The sequence below is a fragment of the Parasteatoda tepidariorum genome, chromosome 1 (genome assembly GCF_982258835.1).
Source record: "Parasteatoda tepidariorum strain Cologne lab strain chromosome 1, Ptep-v5.0, whole genome shotgun sequence".
Classification (NCBI taxonomy): Eukaryota; Metazoa; Arthropoda; class Arachnida; order Araneae; family Theridiidae; genus Parasteatoda; species Parasteatoda tepidariorum.
The window spans coordinates 30,914,335-30,937,944 of record NC_141755.1 but is presented as its reverse complement, the minus strand read 5'-3'; the positions used below and the strand labels follow the sequence as shown (position 1 = coordinate 30,937,944).

The 23,610-nt window shown below is 28.3% G+C and overlaps 1 protein-coding gene across 1 annotated transcript; it reads right to left on the bottom strand.

The window, feature by feature from the left end:
* Positions 1-1,518: 1,518 nt before the first annotated feature.
* Positions 1,519-23,562, bottom strand: LOC107445092 (uncharacterized). Its single transcript, XM_071180052.2, has 6 exons — positions 23,371-23,562; positions 19,427-19,684; positions 17,092-17,208; positions 15,766-15,854; positions 3,141-3,628; positions 1,519-1,672 (listed from the first exon to the last, which is right to left on the bottom strand). Exons 1-4 carry the CDS (start codon positions 23,431-23,433, stop codon positions 15,780-15,782), a joined length of 513 nt encoding a protein of 170 aa, XP_071036153.1. The 5' UTR covers positions 23,434-23,562; the 3' UTR covers positions 1,519-1,672; positions 3,141-3,628; positions 15,766-15,779.
* Between the last annotated feature and the right edge of the window lie 48 nt (positions 23,563-23,610).

Below are 23,610 nucleotides of genomic sequence, written 5' to 3'. Positions count from 1 at the left end.
GATATAATAATATCAACGAAATAATTGACATAAAATCGGATATAATAAATATTTCGGACATTCAACAAAGCGACTATGCATTTATTGACATTCACCGGTGAAAATCGACATTCTCTTGCTACGGTAACATATATTTTACCGGAAATGTCATTACTGTACAGTATTGTAATTTTAACAGAAATTTTTTCTTTGAGTATCTATCTTGAATTAAAAACATAGTATTAATATTGACTACTGCTTTTAAATGGATAATAAAATACAAAACGCACAGAAATCAGTCATACTTAGAACACAGAAGTTATACCTAAATGATGCAGCTTCGAAATAAACGAAAATTAAAAACTTATTTTTAGTAAATAGGCTTCTTCATTACTCCAACTTGAACTTAACTTAAACTTATAATCTTTTTCGTTCGTAAACAAATTTTTGATGATGAGTATTACTTTACAATGCCATAATTTAAACGACGAAGGAAATAAAGGCGTTGCTTTAATAAAACTTATGGTTTATTTTCTTCAAAATTATAAAATTGTAGATTGAATTAAAAACATAGTATTAATATTGACTACTGCTTTTAAATGGATAATAAAATACAAAACGCACAGAAATCAGTCATACTTAGAACACAGAAGTTATACCTAAATGATACAGCTTCGAAACAAACAAAAATTGAAAGCTTATATTTAGAAAATAGGCTTCTTCATTACTCCAACTTGAACTTAACTTAAATTTATAATCTTTTTCGTTCGTAAACAAATTTTTGATGATGAGTATTACTTTACAATGTCATAATTTAAACGACGAAGGAAATAAAGGCGTTGCTTTAATAAAACTTATGGTTTATTTTCTTCAAAATTGTAAAAGAATATAGTTACGAAGTTATCAGTCTTGAGAAAATAATTTAAGATTGTACATTTGAGCCATGGTGGCTCAGAGGGTAGAGAGTATATATTTCCCAAATTGATGCTAATTCCTACATTTTAAGGGTCACAAATTCGAATCCGTCCAAAAAACCAGTTGAACCCTTTGAACCAGTAAGATTGAGTCCTATAACGTGAAGATTCGATCATTCGTCCAAAAGTTATTCAGGTTGGTCCGTATGAAATGTTCGCTAGCAAAATAAGAATCCTGGTTTTGCTCTATACGTAATCATCATTAATCTGTGCATTCTGGCGTCGTATGCTTGATTCTACATGCCGGTGCTATATTTTGCTACATGTGCCGATGCCACGTATACGTGCTTGATTCTACATTTCGTGTCTGACTTCATAACGTAAAGTATCGTTTTCACATTAGATCAAATAATTAATCAGAGTAATTCATTTCCCCCCTTTTTTGCGTATCGTACTTGCAAAACAGCGCAAGCACACTTTACTAACTGAATCCAGGTAATTATCAAGAAATCCAGGTACGGAGTTACTCGGATTTAAATTAAGTTTTTCATGATGTTTGTTGAGAGAGTAATTTAGTCCAATGAGCTTATTACAAAATGTAAAGCAATACAATAACATATAAAAATACTGATTCATAACTCTTAATAAATTTTATTTAAATTCTTCAAACTAAAACTACAGAATAAATACATATTCAAGGGCATTTACATACATTTACATACTTTCTTCAATAATGATACATAGTTTGTTACAGTACTGCAATAAATATTCAATACAACCTAAAATACAAAATAAAAAAAATTATGAATATTTTCTATTTTTCATTTTATCACTTATAAATTCTTATACAAGCGATAAAGCTACATAATTAAGAATTGTTGTTGTTATCGTCAGCCATTAAGACACTGGGGGTTCGATTGTTTTTGTTTTCCCGTGTCGCCATCTATGGACAAGAGTTTGACTTCTTTCTCACCCGTTTACATGGTGGACCTATTCATACATCCATTCATTCTTGAACAGACCGGAATTTTGACCTGAACCAGAAAGCGATCAAACTCCAATCCAGTACAGGGGGATAATTTGGTATGAGAACATAGAGGACTTTGTGACCTGGTAGATTTAACATGCACCAGTCACTATTTACAACATCCTGAATCTTCAGCCAGTTGGATTCGACGCGAACGTGAATACAGTTCCCTACCACCCAGGCTATCCCGGCATAATTAGAAACTAAAGTTACTTAATAAATTTACTTTATTAAACTAAACTAGACTTACTAATACGTTACTCAAGTAAGAACTAAACGGTATTAAATAAATAAGTCATTAAAGTTCATTGAAATTTTTTGTTGTTGTTATTCTATTTGAAATTTACCATTACAGAAAAAAATTACAGTCCATTTTTTAATCAAAACAAATATTTATTGTATTAGCTAATTTTAAGTTCAGGTTTCAGTTTATTAGTTTTAAGAACCAACAATTATTTTCTCTTATTTTGCCCACTTGAAATAAGTGAATCTTAAAACTTGTGACAATTTTAACTTTTATCGCATTCGACATGGACAATAAAAAAATTGAGCTGTCCGAAAAATAAAAATAAAAAATTATTCGAAATTGATTCTGCTCTCATTAATGTGGAGACGTTAGAAGCTAGTACTGTTACCCAGCACTGAGCTCTACACTGTAAAAAATTCTAGATAAAGTTTCGGTAAAAAGTACAGGCACTCAGGGTGCCAGAACAATTTACTGTGAAATCCATTTTAGCGTAAAATTTTACATAAAAAAAATCTGATGTATTGTAATTTTTACAGTAATATTTACCGTAAAATCATAGAATCATTGTTATTAGATAAATATTATTGTAAAAATTACGGTATAAAATTTTACGGTAAAAAGGGATTTTGCGAATGTTTAGGGTGCCAGTACTTTTCACCGTAATTTGATCCGAACGTTTTTATGTTGTGCGTTAATTGAGAAGTTAATTGAAAAGTGGTTGGATTTTTATAAACGATAAATTCTATTTGTGATAAAATGATAATAAATGCTGTTTATAGAGATCGAAAATAAATATAAATTTTCATTGTCATCAGACACAAGATTTTAGTAAATACTTAAATGCTCTAAATAATTGGAAAGTGGTTAAATTTTCGATTATAAGTTTCTATTTTCGCAGATAAGAAAAGAAATTTATTTGATTGAAACTTGATCGATAAAATAATAATAATTATTAATTTCAATTAAGACTTACAATTAGTGATGGTGGTGATGATAACGATGTGCAGCTGCTGCTGCTGCAGCAGCAGCAAGTTGACGATCGATGAAATGATGAGCATGTGGAGGGCTGTACGCTGGTGGAGAGCTGTAAGCTGGTGAAGGGCTGTACGCTGGTGGAGCATAGGCTGGCATAGCAGGAACTGCTGGTACAGAGGGAGGTCCATATGCTGCCCATGAATAGGATACAGGATATGCAGAAACAGCGTATTGCTGTGGCACTGGTACTGCTTGAGGCAATGGTGCAACAGGGAAAGAGGGTGAAGCATATCCGTATTTTAATGGATTGTATCGGAAGTCATATCTGTAAGTGGTTGCAGTTGGAGCTGGAGGTAGAGGAAGTGGAGGGTACGCATAAGCAGGATTGGAGTATGAGACAGAAGCTGCAGGTTTTACAACAACGCGACTACCACCGTGAGTGGCAGACGAAAGTCCGAAGACGATAGCTACAGTAAAAATCGAAAGCTGAAAGGAGAATGAAAGACTATGTTAATCCAAAGCATAGGTAAAAGTTTTAAAATTTAATTAATTATAAGCTCAGCTTTTGAAGATAAGCTCAAAAGACGCAATAATTTATGCCTCATCAATCAGTCGAAAAGATAATGTCTTATTCAATTTTTTCATTTTAAAATAGTTTAACTTTTAATTTCTTCAAGCATTTCATATTAAATAGCATGAAATTTTATAATTTAATAATAATTTTGGTTTTGTATTTTTAGACTAATTACTGAAAAATACAAATTTCTTAAAATTTCCAAAGGTTCAAATTAGTAATTATTTCTAACAGCATGTAATAGTTGTATGGCTTTTATCATTCAGTCGAAAAGATAATGATTTCATGTATTGATCTGCACAATATATGCAGAATTCCTCTGCACTATATAAGTAAATCTTAAGCATTCAGACGAATTTTTGGGTAACTTAAAGTACAAAAAATAAGTTAATATTTTCTAACTTATTTTGAGCTAGTCACATTATCTTAATACGGCTTTTATAATTAAAATTGTGGTAGCCGCAATTGAAAATGAATGCACTCCTCGTGATCGTCAAATAGTATTACATCCGCACTTAATATGTAGTAGAAATATTCCTGACAAAATTTTTTTCAATGTGATTTTTTGCAAAAAATAAATCTACGACTTCAATGTTTTAGGCATTCGATTAGATGAAAATCGGCAATTTCGACCAAAATGTAATGTTTTTTCTTTGTTACTGTCTATATTTAAAACTTTAGATCATTGGCATTCAAAACCCTTTATATTTTTTAAAATGAAGCTGGAGTAGTTTTTCGTATGTTGACAGGCAAAACAGTAACCGGAAGTAGAATCCCAAAAGCAAAACTAAAATGTTTTTGATTTTATTATTATTTTTTTATGCTTTGAGAGTTTTAACCTTTTTTTTAATAAATCATATTTTTAAGACAAATAAAATTTATTTTCGGAAATTTATTTTCAAATTATTCATTTTCTTCTCATAATTTTCTTGCATTTTAAAAGCTTTTTCTGAAGAACGTAAGGAATTTGAGAAAAATTCCTTACGATTACACACATTACAGAAAAAGTTTATTATAGAATTCTTTAAAGTTCTATTTGTAAATTTTCTATAATGTAAGCAATGCTTTGAACAAAAACCTAAGCTAAAGCTTTGAACTAAAATCTTATTTTTATTAAGATTTAATTTAGAATATTTAGAATTTTCCCCAAAAAATTTAATATTAAACAATTCATTTAGTTCTACTTCATTGTCTTTAAAAATTTTTTTTGTGGAGATTCTAGTTCAAAACACAACTAATTACATTAATGATCTAGAAAAAAAATTATTTTAAAATTTATTCATCACAAATTTTAGAGTTTTTAAGCACAAATTTGTTCTTATATTGAAAACTTTTTCATAAATTTTTAAACTTAACTTTAAAATTACAGTTATGAGACTCCTGCTTACCAAATATACAGTTAAAATTTTAATGCAGCTTTTTTAAAAAAAAATGTGTCAAAACCAGCCGGATAACTTTTACAATTTTTATAGCCGTAGATTACTTCAAATATCAATTTTTATCAAAATTATAATTTTTCCTTACCAAAAAGAAAAGTTTTCAGAAAGTGGATATTAAATTAAAAGGACCAATCGATATCAGTCACTTACTTATTAGGTTTTTTTTTTTAAAAAAAAAGTAGCCTCTAAGTTAATAGCGTCTACCGGCCACGGGCTTCTAGCTAACGGGCTACTAACTCAGGTCTAATGTTAATGTCAAGAATTATTTTAGCTTCACTATTCAGTGCATCAACTAAACAAATTAATGTTCTTATAGCAATAGCATTATAAGAAACATTGTTAAGAATATTTTCAATATGGAATACATTGATTTATTTAATTATTTTCAAGCAACTAATTTTTGAATCTAATAAAAATTTAAAAAAAAGCTGTATTTTATCGATTAAAAAACAAGTTTTAACTCAACTTATTTGTGGTGACTAGCTTTAGTGGTCGACGTATAGAAGGGGATTTTTTTTCAGTCAGTTTATATATCATGTTATTTTGATATATGTTATGTTATTTACAATGCGCTTGTTTCATATATTACGTAGTTATCAATCAAATTCAAATTGAAGAAATTTGTTTGGCTTTAAAATTTTATTCTTCAAATAGGACACCATCCATCGTAATTATATTAATAACCAGAATGAATCCCAATTCGTTACATAAATTCAACATTAAACTCATAAGTTTAAAGAAATATATCTGTAATCCGTATCAAATCAAGATATTTTAATAAATAATTTCATAATATGTTGAAATGAATATGATGTAATTTTGTTACATGATCTTACATATATTTTTCAGACAAAAGTTTCTCGATAGTTTTCCCTTATGGTCAACTCTCAAATGTTAACTTTTTATATTATTTTACGAATTTAGTGAAATTCTAATGCACATAATAGCAAGGGACATTTTCGAAGATTCTTTTTTATTTGTTGTAACCTAGGAGCTCCTAAACAAATATGACTTATTTCAGCGGTCAACATTTAATGAACATGTGGTCATGTTACAAAAATTTTGGCTTATTTTATTAAATAGGATAAATTCCGTTCGTGATAATAGATTTCAATTTAGACACGTAGTCAACTTACAAAAGTGGTCAACTTGACAATCTTTTTTTTAATATTAAATTAGATTACCTATATCTAATCTTTATGATTATCTAACCTTTTTTAAAAATTTGTTTAATTATTTTTAGAATACTGCACGGTAAAAGCTAGTATAATAAAATTCTAATACACAACATAATAGCAAAGAATATTTCGATTTTTTTTTATTACTGTCAACTTATGAATGGTTCAGAATAGCATTCTCTAATACTCCTAGATAAATATAACTTATTTCAGCGATTAATATGAACATGTGATCATGTTACAGAAATGTTGGTTCATTTTATTAAACAGGATAAATTCTGTTCGCGATAATAGATTTCAATTTAGACATGCTGTTAACTTATAAGTGTGGTCAACTTGACAAGCTTTTCTTTAATATTAAATTGGTTGTAGATAGTAATATCTAAACTTTATAATTATCTAGCCTTTATTCATTTTTTTCAATTATATTTTGAATATCGTATAGTTAAAGATGGTGTAATAAAACTCTAATACACAACATGAAGGAAAAGGACATTTTCTAAGATTTTTTTTATTTCTGTCAACTTTTGAATGGATCAGAAAAGCATTCTCTAATACTCCTAGACAAATATCCCTTATTTTAGTGGTCAACATACATGATGAACAGATAGTCAAGTTACAAAAATTTTGGTTTATTTAACTAAACATTATTAATTCCGAGAGTGATTATAGATTTCAATTTAGACAGGTAGTCCACAGGTAGTCCACAAGTGTGGTCAACTTCATTTAGTTTCACTGTATATGAAATTGGATGTTATACTAATATCTAAACTATTTTGATTATCTACGTTTTTAAATTTTTTCCAATTAATACTTCGAATATCACTATTATAAATAAATGTATTATTGATTTATAAAGTAATTAATAATAATATTATCAGTTGTTTCATAAAAGGAATATTTTATAATATTATACTCACTGAAAATCCAGTCATTTTGAATTGAGTTTGATTTTCGTTGCCTGGAACTTTAGAGACAAGCAACTGCAAACGATAACTGTGACTTTCGAAAATTCGAGTTGCCTTATATATTGACGCAAAAAAATTAATTTTGTAGTTGCTTTCACTTTCTTCTATAGAACAAAAATTAGGGCAAATCTTTTAAATATCTTCAAAATAAGTGATAATGGGCAACTAAATGATCATTTGGATCATCCCAAAGGATCACAATGAAAACATTCTTTAGTGAACAATGGAAAATATTATAACGTGACTCTTTTATTACTATGAAGAAAAAAGGTATTTTGGAAAGAGAAAGTGTTCTAAGAAATGGTTCAAAGAAAAATCTGGAGAACTAAACTACATTATCTAAATTCAGGAAGTCAGAAACTCGAAGAAGCTCAAATTAAGGAAGGAACACCACGTTGATTATGTCTCAAAATAAGGTTGTTTTACGGGAAGAATCGCAGTGTCATAATGACTATTTTTTCAGTGGGAGAGTGCTAAAAATTCCAAATGTTTATGCATAATTAATTTTCCAAATAGCACTTAGAAAAAATGTTTTTGTTCTTAATAGCGTTTGGATTAAAATTCTCCAAATTATATGAAGCAAAGTATTCCCGCAACAGCCCATTGTAAGCCAGGTGGGTCATGGTCTGGTACCCATCAATCTGAAGCTAAGTGGGCTTCAAGCTGGGTATCGAACCTTCACAATGACAGCCCACTGATTTAACCACTAAGCAATCGCTACTTTCTGAATTACATATAATTACTTTAAGTTTGGTGCCTTTATTTGTTTTAAATTCGTAACATAATTCCATGCTAAATAAAAGAATATCCAGAAATGTTACTATTTTATGAACTTTGACTTTTTAATCATTTTATAAAAGAAAAGCAAAAAGGAAAAAAGTTAATGATACATAAAAAAAGTTTAGTCGAACAAGCAATATCAATAAATGAAAAGATTTAGAATTATTAAAAAAATACAATTAAGCAGTTTCTTTTAAATTTATTAAAAAAACTGCTGAGAAAATAGAATTTTTTTTGAACGAAAAAAAAAAAAGAATATTTGGAGTGCACCTTGCTTAGCCTTTTCCCTCTACATTCTTGGAATATAACGTCATTAGCATTAACGTCATCAATATACTAATAGTTTCTTTTACAATTTCCTCAAGAAAAACGAGTTATAAACTTGAGTGTAATTTTTTATCAAAGCAAAGAAATAAATTTTATTACACAATTTTGCCTACTCGAAGATTTAAAATCCATCGTAAAACCCTTTATAAGTAATCACCAATCTGCAAACTCGGGTCATTTTATTAGATCCAATGTGATTCAAATTGCATTAAATCATTCCATCTGTCGGTTTCAACTTGTACTAACTATATCTGGGATGCACTTGTCCAAATGATCCAGATCACATACATTCATTTTGCATAATATGATACAGTGATCAAAGTTATTCATTGAAGTTTCAGTTTGTGGGCAAAAAGTAAGTTTTTTAGCTTTTTAAGGTCAATATTTGATACAAAAATGAAGGAAAGCACGCGAAATTCTGGTGAAATTATCTTAGTGTATGGTAATAGAATTTCTGCTAAAAAAAAACATAATTCTGGTAAATATAACCAAAATATATAATATTTAAACTATTCATTTGGTAATTATTCCGTTCATATGGTAACGGTTTACAGGAAATTCTGGCTTTCAAAATTATAGTTCATACTGCTACAAGGTGAATTTAACCAAATAAATGGTATTTATGTCCTTCTTTAATGTATCATGATACCACGTATACCAAATTTTACCACATTTAGCAAATTTTATTACATATTATGAAACTATTCTATTTTGTTAATTTTGCCAAGATCTATACAAAAGCTCTTCGGAAAAAATACAGAGCTTTTTGTGTTCCCATACAGCCATGCACATGGTGAGATTTTTGACATCTTGATACTTTCAGTCATACTTTTTTTTCTCGGTTATTAAAGTATAGTATTTTCATGCTTTGGATAAAAAAATTGAATAAAAGGGAAATAGATAAAACTAAAAAAAATGTGTATCAAAATTATTGAGTGGTAGTATGTACTAATTTATTTTTAAAGCGCTTCACACGCGTTACTTGAAAGAGTTAATAAAATAAACTTTTAAAACGAAATGGTAGCAGTGTCTCTTAAGCGACCATGAGAGTTGATGAAGATACAAGAGACATCATATGAATGACGTTACATTGATCTTGATCTTGTATCTTGTATATTTACGTCTCTTGTCCCTTGACTCCTGCGTCATATGAATGACGCAAGCGTGTAATGTGTTTCCATTAGTTTGCCATATGCCGAAGTTACTTCACTTTGATCGTAACATTAGGCTATGGTGTCCCACCATATAAAACCATACAAGTTCTATGGTTATCAAATGAATGCAATACAAATTTCTATGGTAACCACAGGCGTATGACGTCTTGCAATGTGAATACGGTACGAATTTCTATGGTTAATATAGGTGTAAGGTATAATGCCATATAAGTTTCTATGTTTGCCATAGATTACCACAGACGTGCCCATAGCAAATTTTTCTGAGAATTCTCAATCATCGCTTCTTTTTATTCTTAAGAGTTGATAAAAAATTCATTTAATAAAATATATAATTATTATAATTTTATGTAAACATATTTTGTTAATGGAATGAATTAAACGGATACCTAAATTTGACATAGTATGTTTAAGCGGGGCATTTGTTTACGTTAGTAACTGTCCTTTCTATTTAATTTCGAGTAAGCCAAACCCGCTAAGTATCGATTCTCTTAAGTGACACATTCGATATTCCTTCCCAAAGATTCTTTCACTATATATTTTTTACTTAACACAAAGACAGGCGTGAAGCCATGTGTCGTGGAACATAAACAATCTAACTATGCATCGAAGTTGCCAGTTACACAAAACAAAAATGTATCATGGTTACAGTAAAATACATAACCAAATAATAAATCTAAGTTAAGTAAAGGATGTATGAGAGAAGGAATTATATTTCAACAAATTCGATGGGCGATACGACGCTGTATTTAATTAACTTCACGTTAATTAACATTCTAACTTATGTATAAAAACTTAGCTCAACTTTAACGCACCGTTTTGCTTATTCAGCACGTCAAATTTAAACTCTGCAATTGCATTTCTGCGGTCTGTAGAACGATCCGTATGCTATTTTTTACTACAAGTTTAACTGTTACTATATAACTCTCAAACTTATTATCGAGTTTTCTTCTTTATTTCTTCGTACTGCATGTAAATTTAAGTTTCTGAGACTAAAGGTTTTTGCACTGCAAAACAAAATGTAACTCTAAATTGAATACCCAAAACAACGGCTGTGCTTATGATTTTTCCATGCATGGAGTTTAATTTTTTTTGTTACTTTGACATCACGTCAAGCGTGAACTTATGCAATGAAGGTCTCGAGTAGATACTTTTTTTTACAATACTGCACAGTGTTTCCCAAACTTATGACTTTTGTGTACCCTTTCTAAATTTTTCGCAACGCTGTGTACCACAAAAAAAATTATATATTTTTTTAAAAATTTATTTTTCTTTTTTGGTGCAAGCTTTGTTATTAAGTTTATTTGCATCAGTAAGAAGGATGATATTGTATTTGCTGTGATAAAAAAAATTGCACAGAAGTTAAAAATCACAACTGGCTGTTGACACCACTAACTATTAACTGCTAACTCTGCAAAAAAATAGCAAATAGAAAATTGCGTAATCGTAAATTTTCATGACTAGCTTTGTTTTTAAATGAAATTTTTTGAAATTTTCGGTTGTTACAAGATATTTCGCATAAGAACGCGTACCCCTGCTAAACTGTTCCCGTACCTCTGAGGTTCAGCGTACCACACTTTGGGAAGCACTGCAATAATGGATAGATAGTCAATAGTCATTGTTTAATTTAAAACCAAGGGATATTCACTAAAGCCACTTAAAAATACAATTGTTTATTATATAAAGCCAAAAATAAGCACTCCATCATACAATAATACTCGAATAAATTAAAATTTTGAAGAAAAAAAACTCGCCCTAAGTTCATAAATAAAAATGATTCCTTCAGAGTGTCAAGTTTCAATTCTGTAGATTCATTTCTGTGGTTTTTAGAGCGCCTCGCATGGTATTTTTTTTATACAATCAACAGTTAATAATTTTCAAATATAATGTTCTCGAATATCGGATGTTAAATTTGTTTTACTCTTCCTTCCTGAATGTTTTGCTTCTTAATTTTAAGTTTTTAAGTTTCATAGTTTTTTCGCAATCAAATGAAATGAAACGTAAAGTTGACCTTCTAAAAAAGTGACAATGACACTGAAAATTTTTTAATAAAGAGAAGAAAATTCTGGGGGGAAAATTTACTTAAGAAATTATAGTAAAAAATTAAAAAGAAAACTAATATTATGGCTTTTTTTAAATATTATAACATAATTGTTTAAAATTTACCCTTAATATTTTAAATAGTAAACAAAATAGTTTCTAAAATACCTACTTTTTTATTTATACTTTATTTTCAATACTTCTCTCGTTTTTTTTTAAAAAAATTCAAAGAGAAATTTGTAAGCATAAAAACACTCATTTGTATAATTTCAATAAGATATCTTCAGCTTTAAATGAAGTTCAATTCAGTTTTGAAAAATTCTACATTAACATAAACAAAAAAGTCGATATCAGCTTGACATTTGAAATTAAGCCAAATATTTCAAGCATTTTTTTTAAGGAACGAAAGATTATAATTATTTCAAAATGAGAAATTTAACTTTTTTTAGGAAAATTAATTTAGTTCATAGTATTTTTGTGGAAGTGAATAACCAATTCATTCGAAAAATAAAAGAGTCTTTTGCGCACTTTTTTTCATCACATATTTTTTTCATCATATTTCATTCCAGGAGAAAAAAATGTGAGACAGTAGCACCCATTTCTGCGAATCGTGATGTATTCATTAAAATATGCAGCTGAGCACGACTGGCGCATTCTCGATTTCCAACAAATTATACCTTAATGCAGCATTTTAACCCTCTTCCATGACACGAACCATTTTATTTCTAAAGAGTTCTGATTTTTTTTTATTTTAACGTGACATTAAAAAAAAGTTTTTTGGTGTTCCTTTAGCGAAGTGAAAGTGATTTTATTTCTATGCATTTCCCCGCTCCCAGAATTTTTACATCAAAAGTAAAAATTATTAGTCTAAAGATCCCAAAATTTATTATTGTTTTAACACATGATCGGTTCCACAGATTCAGTTTCCAATTCCATTTGGTTAAAATTTAAAACAAATCTTTTTCTCAGTTGCGTATGCAGCTTCATTCACAAAATTGTTGAAATTCTTGTTGTTGTTGTTTACTATAAAAAGATAAATGTTTTCCACCAAAAAACTTATTTAACAACAGAACGAACAGAATTTTTACAACAAAAGTAAAAATTATTAGTCTGAAGGTCCCAAAATTGTTTTTAACACATGATCGGTTCCCCAGATTCAGTTTCCGATTTCATTTGATTAAAATTTAAACCTAATCGTTTTTCTCAGTTGCGTATGCAGCTTCATTCACAAAATTGTTGAAATTCTTGTTGTAGTTTACTCTAAAAACTCAATAAATGTTTTCCACCAAAAAACTTATTTAACAACAGAACGAACAGAATTTTTGCATCAAAAGTAAAAATTATTAGTCTAAAGGTCCCAAAATTTATTATTGTTTTAACACATGATTGGTTCCACAGATTCAGTTTCCGATTCCATTTGGTTAAAATTTAAACCTAATCGTTTTTCTCAGTTGCGTATGCAGTTTCATTCACAAAATTTTTGAAATTCTTGTTGTTGCTGCTTACTATAAAAACTCAATAAATGTTTTCCACCAAAAAACTTATTTAACAGCAGAACGAACAGAATTTTTACATCAAAAGTAAAAATTATTAGTCTGAAGGTCCCAAAATTTTTTTTAAAAACATAATCGGTTCCCCAGATTCAGTTTCCGATTCCATTTGATTAAAATTTAAACCTAATCGTTTTTCTCAGTTGCGTATGCTGCTTCATTCACAAAATTGTTGAAATTCTTGTTGTAGTTTACTCTAAAAACTCAATAAATGTTTTCCACCAAAAAACTTATTTAACAACAGAACGAAAAGAATTTTTACATCAAAAGTAAAAATTATTAGTCTAAAGATCCCAAAATTTATAATTGTTTTAACACATGATTAGTTCCGCAGATTTATTTTCCGATTCCAATTGATTAAAATTTAATTCTAATCGTTTTTCTCAGTTGCGTATGTAGCTTCATTCACAAAATTGTTGAAATTCTTGTTGTTATTGTTTTTTACTATAAAACTCAATAAATGTTTTCCACCAAAAATCAACTTAACAACAGTACGAATAAATAGTATTTAATATTTCTTCAGAATTTTTTTAAATATTTACTTTTGATTTATTTCTTTAAATGCATACTTTGACTGAACACAGTCTTACATAAAATTTATATTATAAGTAAATATAATTTGCATACCATTTTATAAAAATGTAACTTAACTAGCTGAAATGGCAAAATAAATTAAATATAAGCAGTTTAGTTGTTAAATAGTTGAAAATAACTTCAATAGCAATTAAATATCTATTTAATCCAAATTAGAAATTAAAATACCGTTAAGTAAGAGATAAATAAATAATTTACGGGTAAACACCGTTATAATTTTAAATAACGTTAAATAACCGTTATAACCTTTTTGATACAAGAGCCATATTGTATCTAATCCCAATATGCTGACATAAACGTGAAATGGTTTTATACCATTACGCTTTCCTTTTGGAGAGAAATATTAATATATGAAATTTTCTACGAAAATATTATTCATGTATTGTTTTCCGTTATGAATTTAAAATATTACGAAATATTAAACTATTATTTTATGAATCTTTCATTAAAAATGCGAACTAGATCTATACTTTTTAACATAACACTAAAAGAAAAACTACGTTTACAAACTTTTAATATACTACTCGTATTATTTAAGCAAAATTTTGAAAATAAGATCTTTGTATGATTAAAATAAAAGTATTTAGTTTGAATTGAATATATTAGAATAAAAAAGCTGTTCTTATTTATTTAGTTGCAAAAAATATTTTTAATGATACTTCTTTGTGTATAAACTTATTTTTTAATGTTAATTAAAAATCATGTAAAATTTTTAGAATTGTTAATTCTGATAATTCTCTAAAAGATATAACTTAAATACATTTTGAGTTAATCGCTCTCAATTATAGCTTTACTGCCTATTTATTTCTATGTTACATGATTTATTTATATGTTATCTGATTTATTTACATGTTACCTGATTTATATATTACCTGATATGTTATTGATCGTTAAATTTATTTTGAAATAACGTGAGAAATTTAGTATTGCTTATTGTGACATGTCTTTTATATGATATCATTCAATTCCTACTACTAGTTCACCCTTTCCCTTAATTATTATATCTTGCTCAAATATTCAATTGCTAATAAATACTTTTTATTCATTCATTTAAGTTCAAATACGTTTTTTAAACTTGTAGAGGATGACGTTGTTTATACAGTTGTCTTTCAAATATTAGTTCATTAATTACATTTAATTATAATTTTAGTTTTATACAGGAGAAAAAAATTTCCCATATAAATGATATTTAGGAGTAAAAAGCAACTAAAAAAATTTTTTTTTGTTGACTTAAGCAAGAATTGACTTCAATTTTCTTTACATTACTTGTTTTATTAATTAGCTTTAGCTTGATATGTAGTACTAAATTTTTATAATTGCAGAAAGCGAATTTTTATATGTTCTGTTTCAGTCTTAATGTTACTTTGGAATAATATATACAATTTTGAGAATTATTATTCGGGATTTTTCTTTATAAGTTAGATATTTTCTTCCTCAAAGGAAAAAGTTATAGTACAATTACCCTACTGTTAATTTCATTGACATTGATAATGATATTTCAGGAAAAAGAACCTAATTATGGTTAATAAATCCAAAATGCTACTTATTTAAACTCTCCATTTAGAAATTTTTCCATATTCATATGGCAACAGTTTATCTGAAACTTTGTTTTTGAAATTATAGTTCGCATTATCACAAATTTAGTAAAAAAAAATTTAAAAAAAAACTGAAAATTAAATTTAACCGAATAAATAGTTTTTGCACCAAGCTCTCAGATATCATAATAAAATTGCCAAATTTTGGCAACATTTACCAAATTTTATCGTATGTTATACAACAATATTTTATTGATAATTTTACCAAAATCATTCCCAAAGGGCTGCGGTAAGAGTTACCGAGTTTTTTTGTCGTTTCCATTGAGTCAAAAACACGGAAACTTCTACTTTATTCCGGTAGTTTTGACCATACTTTTTTTCCGCAGTGCAATTTTAATTAGGAATAGTATATCAAATATTTCAGATGTTAGAATAATTAAAATTCTCTTAAAAAACAGCAACTTACATGATTCAAGCAGTTTAAAGCCCTCTATAAACCCAATATGAATAATAGACTCCAACTCCTGACGAAACACAACAAAACATAGATATACCCTAAAAAGTAATGAAACTTTTAAATAAATCAAATCTATTTTTAAAATATTTTTGTGTTTGTAAAATATAAATTCGAATTCAACTCTTGTTTAAATTTTAAACAAATAACTATATATTATAATTTTAAAATTTGTAAAATTACTTTTATTTTTATCTACTTATATCTAAATATTTGAAACGCGATAATTAATCTTTCCTCAAATAAATCTAAAAAAAAACCTTTTTCTAATTTTTTTTGAATGTGAAAAAATCTGGCATGTGTTTGTTGGAAATTAATAATTTATTTTTAAATTTTTGTGATCCTGCGTATTTGTTTTACTAATCCAAAAAAATCGGAGAGATTTCGCAATTTAAAACTTTTTAATAATTCGTTTTTTTCGAGCATGTTTTGCGAAAAACAATTATTTATTGATTACAATGATCATTGGCACTATTAATTTTCTTATACATCAGTTTAAGTATTCACTATGAAAATTTAAGAAAAATTCAGGTCATACTGTAAAAATTTCAATATTTTATAAATTGATAATACAATGTAATTTTTAAATAGATATATCGTACTGGTTATAAAATAATTACTTCAAAGCTCCATATTTACTAGAAAAAGACATTAGAAATTCAATAGTATGTAAACCCCAAAAATTCCTCTATGAGCCAAAGTATTTAAAAATTTTGTTACTGAAAAAACCATAATCCTTGTTTCAAAAATATCTCATAGCTTTGTAAATAATGCAGATTGAGCAACTAAATTTTTAGTGGGTTTGAAAATATTTTGAGTTTAAATACAAGTAATAAAATATTTCAAATCAGTCAATTTTTTAAGGTTTTGTAGTCTCTTAAAAAGATTACAAAACAGAAAACCATCATATACAAGAATTGCACAAAAAACTATTGTCCATCGTTATAAGTTTTCCTACAAACTAACTGACGTGAAATGGTTTTTTTCCTACTTTTCTTTGTTTCAAGAAATATATATTTTATATCAAAAATATTTTATAGTTTCTGACGCTGGACAAGTCCCCTTGCCTGTCGACAAGAGTTTAGACAAGAGTTATTAATTACACAAGAGTTATTAATTACACAAAAGTAGTGAATATCCCAAAATAAACACGCAAAAAAGTTTTGATAACATATGACTTAAATTATTGAATACTGATGCAAGCAATAAGAATTACATATAACACAATTGAATGATTTCTGATGCAATTTATGACAAATAACTTAAATAAGTGATTACTGAGGCAATCAATATTTCAGTTTCTCTCCACTTAATTGCCCTTTCTCCTGGATGTGCAGCAGCAGCTATACTGCAGATAAACATGAGAAAACAAAACACCATATCTTGAACCAAAATCTAAAAAAGAAATGTTCTATGTAAGCTGAGATAACTATAATACCACCTACAATAAATTAGAATTTATTTTATAAGCATACATAGTATTAAAATTGTATTATTATTATGTAAACTTTCTTTGTTTGGGATATTTACAATAATAAAATGAAGAGTTTATGTCTCTCTCTTTACAACTTCAGAACCATTTCTTTTGTCCTCCTGAAATTTGGTCAGTGAATGGAAAAGATAATTTTACCTCCCGATCCAGAAAATCATTCAAAAATTTCGAATAGATCATTCTCAAGAGACATTAAAAAAGGGAAATTTTCTCATTAACTAAGAACTCGCCATTGAAATAAATTAAACTGCAGACGATTCTGTTCTGATAAATATTTTAACGATGAGATCAGTAATATTTACTAGCTTTCATTAATCAAAAAAGAGTTTATTGCGAGTTCCTTAATGCATTATTTTTTATTCGTTATGTCAGATGAACTCAATGATCAACGTGTTAGCATAAGTGAACTACGTCATCAAATTAGTATTCTTAAACCATATGATTGCTTTGCTTGATTGTTAGTTATGCTTTGAAACGTAGTTATGCTTTGCATGATTGATAGTTATGCTTTGAAAACGTTTTTACATAAATTTAAGTAGTTTAAAACCAGTAATTGAAATAAGCAAAATTAATGGAGAAAAAGTATTAATTCGGTTAGAGAGAACGTAAAATCGCCATACTATTGCTAATAAAAATGTTACTTGATTCATTTTGGTAATAGATACAACTTAAAATAAAAAAACAAGCTACATAATAAAAATTAAAATTAATGGTGAATTAGAGAAGCGTGGAAAATGTCTGTATTATTATTGAAGCCAATTATGCTAAATTAAGTTTGGAAATATTTTCTAACTGAAAAATAAAAGAAGCTAGGTTATAAAAAGCAGCATTTATGGAGAAATGATACTAATTCATTTCGTTTAAGAAAAAAGCAAAAACTCATAGTACTATTTTTGGCGCCAATAATAATATTAAAATAAAAAAAGCTAAGTTGAAAAAAAATTAAAAGAGATGTGGTAATAATTCGTTTAAAAGAGCAAAAAATTGCCAATTGTTAACCCCAATTGTGCCCAATTAGTTTTTGTAAAAAGAACGAGTTGAAGTAAGAAAACGAACTAAGGATCATGGATTAGAGTCCTTCTGACGTCAGGCTGATCATGGGAAGTTTTCGTGGTTTTCCTCTCCATGTAATACAAATATGGGTTAGTTCCCTCAAGAGGTCCTCCATTAAGGCAAATTTTTCCCAATACTTGAACTATTAGTTCCCTTGTCTTCTGGATCGGGTTCAAAATTACAAGGCTACGGAGTTGAACATTAGTAGTCGAAACCCAAAAATTGGATCTGCTGTTCAACGACGGTTATAAAATAAAATGAAATCATGCACGGTGGATACATTTCTCTCCAGTCTTTTGTATAATTTCGCGGAAAGAAAATTCACCTTCTCACAGCCCATTACACGAAAGTCAGTGAGCTGCTGAAAATATCTTCTTCGTCTTCTTAAAGGCATTCTTGACTATCAGCTACTCACTAGTTCAAAATTTAACGAAAAATAATTCTTGCGAACTTTCGAACAGGCATTCAAAGCAAACCTGATACCAACTAGTGCCAAACTTATGGGCCAATCGCAAAATTTGAAAAGTCGTCCTTTTAGTTGTATAAACAAGCCTACCAAATTAATTTATCTGGCACAACTCCTTCTTGGTGTTGGAATTTTTGTTCATCATTGTATAATTTTGAAATCAGTTATTATTGAAAGGTAGTTAAATATTCCTTACTAGTCAGCCTTCGAAGTTTTGATAAATACTTTTGTTTTTGCGTAACTTACGCTAACACAGTAATTTATTTGGTAAGTCAGTGTATCAGTTTAAAAGATTTTTTTAAAAAAAAACAATATGCCTAAATTTTTTTAAAATTAATGTTGTAACAAGTTTGTGTTAAGAGAATGAATCATTTTGGGATCCCCTTTTAACTGTATATATTTTTTAATTTTCGATTCAACAATCTTTTTTATCATCTTAAGGCATTTAATAAAGAAACAATTGTAGCAATCGCAGGGAAATGAGTAAATGAACTCAAATTTTCAAAAATGTCTCTTACAACATCCTTCCACAAAGCTTTTTAAATAGGATACAGGGCTTACAAAAAATTAAATGAAATGAAGTGAATTGAAGAATAGCTTACTAGTATAGTGTTATAGAGTTCTAAAGTGCACTTGCAAGTGAGGTAAAGAATGAGGTTTGTGAAGAAATAGGCTGCCGAAACTACAAGAAGACAGAGAGCTGTGTAAGAGGTTCGGAATTCGTTGATCGGAATGCTTCTTTTTCCCTCTTCATGTAGATAGGGTGTGTTTTTATAAATTCTGAGAACAAACCTAGGTATCTCATAGTCTTTCTCGTAAGTAGCGTGTCCAACTACCAGCACTAAAATAGCACTTAATATCTAATAAGGAATAGAAAAAGGTAAAGTTTCAGTATTCTATCACTAGGAATTCAGTTTGATTTTGTACAATAAATGTAGTTTAATCTTTGTAAAAATTTGCTTAATAATTGATTTTTTATTGTATTAAAAAAGGAACTAGATGTGTAAAAAACATTTGTTATGAAATTTTAACAGATAGTAAAATTTCGTTGAGCGTACTATGATAAACAGTATTATTTAGGGTAATTTTTAAATTAATTGGGTACTTGCAACTCGAGAAAAAGTGAACTGATTAGGCCTAACCATGTGATTTAGTTCAGATTAAATTGGATACCTGTAAGTGACGTCACGTGTGCGTGTCGAACCAAATTGGCTTCTGAATGCTACGTTTCATCGACAATAACGTCCGTTGCAGGTATCCAGTTGTTTTCCAAACTTGACTTATTACCGCATTCTTATTAAGCATAGCTAACTGGAATTAATTAATTATATTTTCCCCTTCCTGTTCGTAAGGTGTATTTCTATAAAATCTGAGAACATATCTAAGTATTCTAATAAATTCCACTACAAGTAACTACTAACTTAAAACTAAATATCGAATGAAAAAATAATTTAAAAGGATGCAGATTTGAATTATTTTCTTGAAATTTAGAGTTCTGCACATCCAAACTATGACAATTTGGTTACTTTTAATGATGTTTTCATTCATACAAAGAATAATAGTACAATAAAAGAGACCTTGTTGAGGCTGAATGCAATTGTTTTTCAATTTAGTAGAATTCCATATATGTATTTCTTAGACTTTATTCGAATTTATTACAAAAGATACGTTTTGTATATCACTAAGCAAATTTTCTGTGATTAATTAATTACTTTAAATTTACTAACACTTCGAGTCCTAAATCTATAATAATTCATTAAACTATTGGATATCAGAATGAAATAAATTATTTTAGAAATTTACTATGATAGAAAATTTTTTTAAACTTTGAAGTTAACTAAAATTTTTATAAAGCTAACGACTTCATTAAGTATTTATCAGATTAAAATAAAAAGGATTTTCTAATTTACCCATTCTTTTCCTAGCATTTTTTTAAAAAATAAATTAATTTTGTTTATAAAATGGGTTACGTATGATTAAAAAATAGGGAAAACCATCGAAAATAACCCAACTTTTTGAAATGAATAACGGAAAAATATGAGAATCATGTATTGTATGAGTTCAATCACGAATGAAATTTACGCAAAGCGTGGTATTAATAGTTGGCAGAAAAAAATAAAACTGTACATTAATTTCTCTTTCACTATTTTTTGAAAATATTACTTAGTTGAAAATTTTGCTTAAATAAAAATTGCATTTTCTTTATCTAAAATAACTTTTTTATGAAATGCAAATTTTAATTTAACAGTCTTATTTGATTATTATCAAAGGAATTCGTTTAATCGATAAAGAAAAAAAGCAGTGTAAAGAATCCCGGGCAATGTTACTTTACCATGAATAAACATCACCGTAAGAAAGGACCGGAAAGTGTATTGCGGGCAATGGTCATTTGCCTTATAAAATATCAGTGTGAGGAATACTGGGAAATGATCCTTTGCTTTAAAATACACTTCAGTATAGGGAACACCGGGCAACGGCATACACATTTCAGCAGAAAAATTATTCCACATTATAAGGCACAGCAAGTAATAAAGAATTTAAACTTTTCTTATTAAAGAATCTTACTATACATAAAAATCTGATGATGGTGTGGAAGCTTTCCTTTGTTGTTCGTGCTTTTTTATTGGCCGGAAAATCACGTGGTAGGATCCAGTTTTTCCTCATTCATTTCCATATTGTTTTGGTTATCATCATCATAAAACTAATAAAAGTTATAAAGGTATTGTTTTTCTATAAATATTTCTGCATCCCTAATTTAAATTTATTTTCCAGTACTGCTATTATTACGCTTTTAATTCAAGAGTTTAAAACTTTTGCTGAGAATAGTTTTTTTCTTAATAATTATTATAATGTAATTCGGTACTACATTTTAAGATAGAGCTATTTAGATAGATGGATTAATCTTATTAACCGTTTTACAATTATTATTTTTGTGCAAATAACAATAATATACTGTTATAAATTACAGTTAAAAAGATCAGTTAAATGATTTAAAACTTAACGATCAGCTTCATGCACAATGAGATGCAAGCAAAAATAGCATTGAATATTTCCGCCCATTTGGTAAGCGAAAATATTAAATTATGAACTTAAGTTATGTAGAGCCCCTGAATTAGAGAATGAATAGTATAGGAGCTTTAGAGTTATGAACTTGAAGAAACGTAACGTCAAACGTATATTCCACATAAATTGTTTTCATTATTATTTAAGATCTCTAAGTTTGTTTTTACTTCAACTTTAATTATTACATTTTAGAATTGCATTTTAATGTTGTTTTACTTTATCTTTGCATCTAAAATATTTGATGCCGCATTTAACCTAAGCGAGTCATGCAAATATTCTAAATAAATGAAAATAGTAATTATTTAATGTATTCATTCTTCAAATCATTCATTTTGCTTCAAACTCATCAAATTTGTTTGAATAATATATTGTTATAACAATATAAATGTCATTTTGAAAAAAGGATTACTTAGAAAAATTACTTCTGTACCAATAGATCTAAGTATTTATAATACTAATAGATAATAATATTTGGACGTGGTAAGTGGATAGCTGTTGATCCAAGTTGTGATAGCTGTTGATCGCCAAGCTGGGCGATGTTAAAACCGAATCGTGATTCTGATAGGTTTAGATTTCAGCTTTATTTTTAAATGTTCAACAGTATATGTAATTTCAGAGGTTCGTTAGTTCTACGGTGGATACCGGCTGGTAAGGTTACTTTTGCTTCTGGTCAATAAGATCGAAGGTATGTGGGCGGTCATAGAAAGGGACTGTAAAAAAAAATGTCACAGCCAGTTCGGTACCACGGACGCCTTTTTCGATTCGTATTTCGCCGAATTTATGTGGCGATGGAGGTACACAGATTCTATTCATGATAAATTTAGACAGTATCTAACTGCTATTATAGAATTCTGTGCACCTAAATCTAAGAATATTCAAGCTTAATGAAAAAGTGTTTTTTTTCCTTCTGTGCTTAGTCCATTAATTTTTGTTTCAATTCAAAGTCCATTTTATTGTGTTAATTAATCTTGCTTATATTGGGTGCATTACAATTTTATAAAGTTTTGGCCGCCATTCCTGCTGTTACCACAGTGTTCCGCACAAGCAGGAATGGCGTTAAACATAAGTCGCCAATTTCGCCAAGGGGCACCCTGAAGTATATTTTTCCCAATTTTAACTTCAGTAGAAAAAACTTTTTTCTGCCAAGAAAAAACAATTATTGTGAAGCAATCATCGGATTTGGTAAGCGGCAGCGAGCAGGGTTCTTACCACCTTCGTAGAAAATAAATAAAATAGGAATGTGTTTATAGCTCCAAGTAATTACTTTATCATAATACTTATATGGTATTATCACACTAATTGAAAATTTGAAATAATCATAGTTCACACTTCACTGATTTATTATTCTGCTTCGTATTCAATGATTAGGCAATGTATGAAATATTTAAGCATTTCTTATTTTAATGATCGATTTTCGTCATTGTATACAATGTCAGACTTCCACTTTGTCTATAACAAATATAAATTAAATAGAAAAACTTACCAATTGAGCTAGTAATAGTTCAGGTGCTGGTTTTGTTTTTTCGTTCTTAATAATAACTGGCATACTAAAATATCTTATACTCTAGCTTTAAATTGGACGAAACACTCAACCATTTGTTTTATCGTAGCCTTTGTTTTCCACTATAACACTTATCTTCATCAAGAGCTCTAATAAACAATAGATGTGAAATGAAATCATATTTTCTTATCATAGTTCAAGTTTTCCTAACCGTTTTCATGC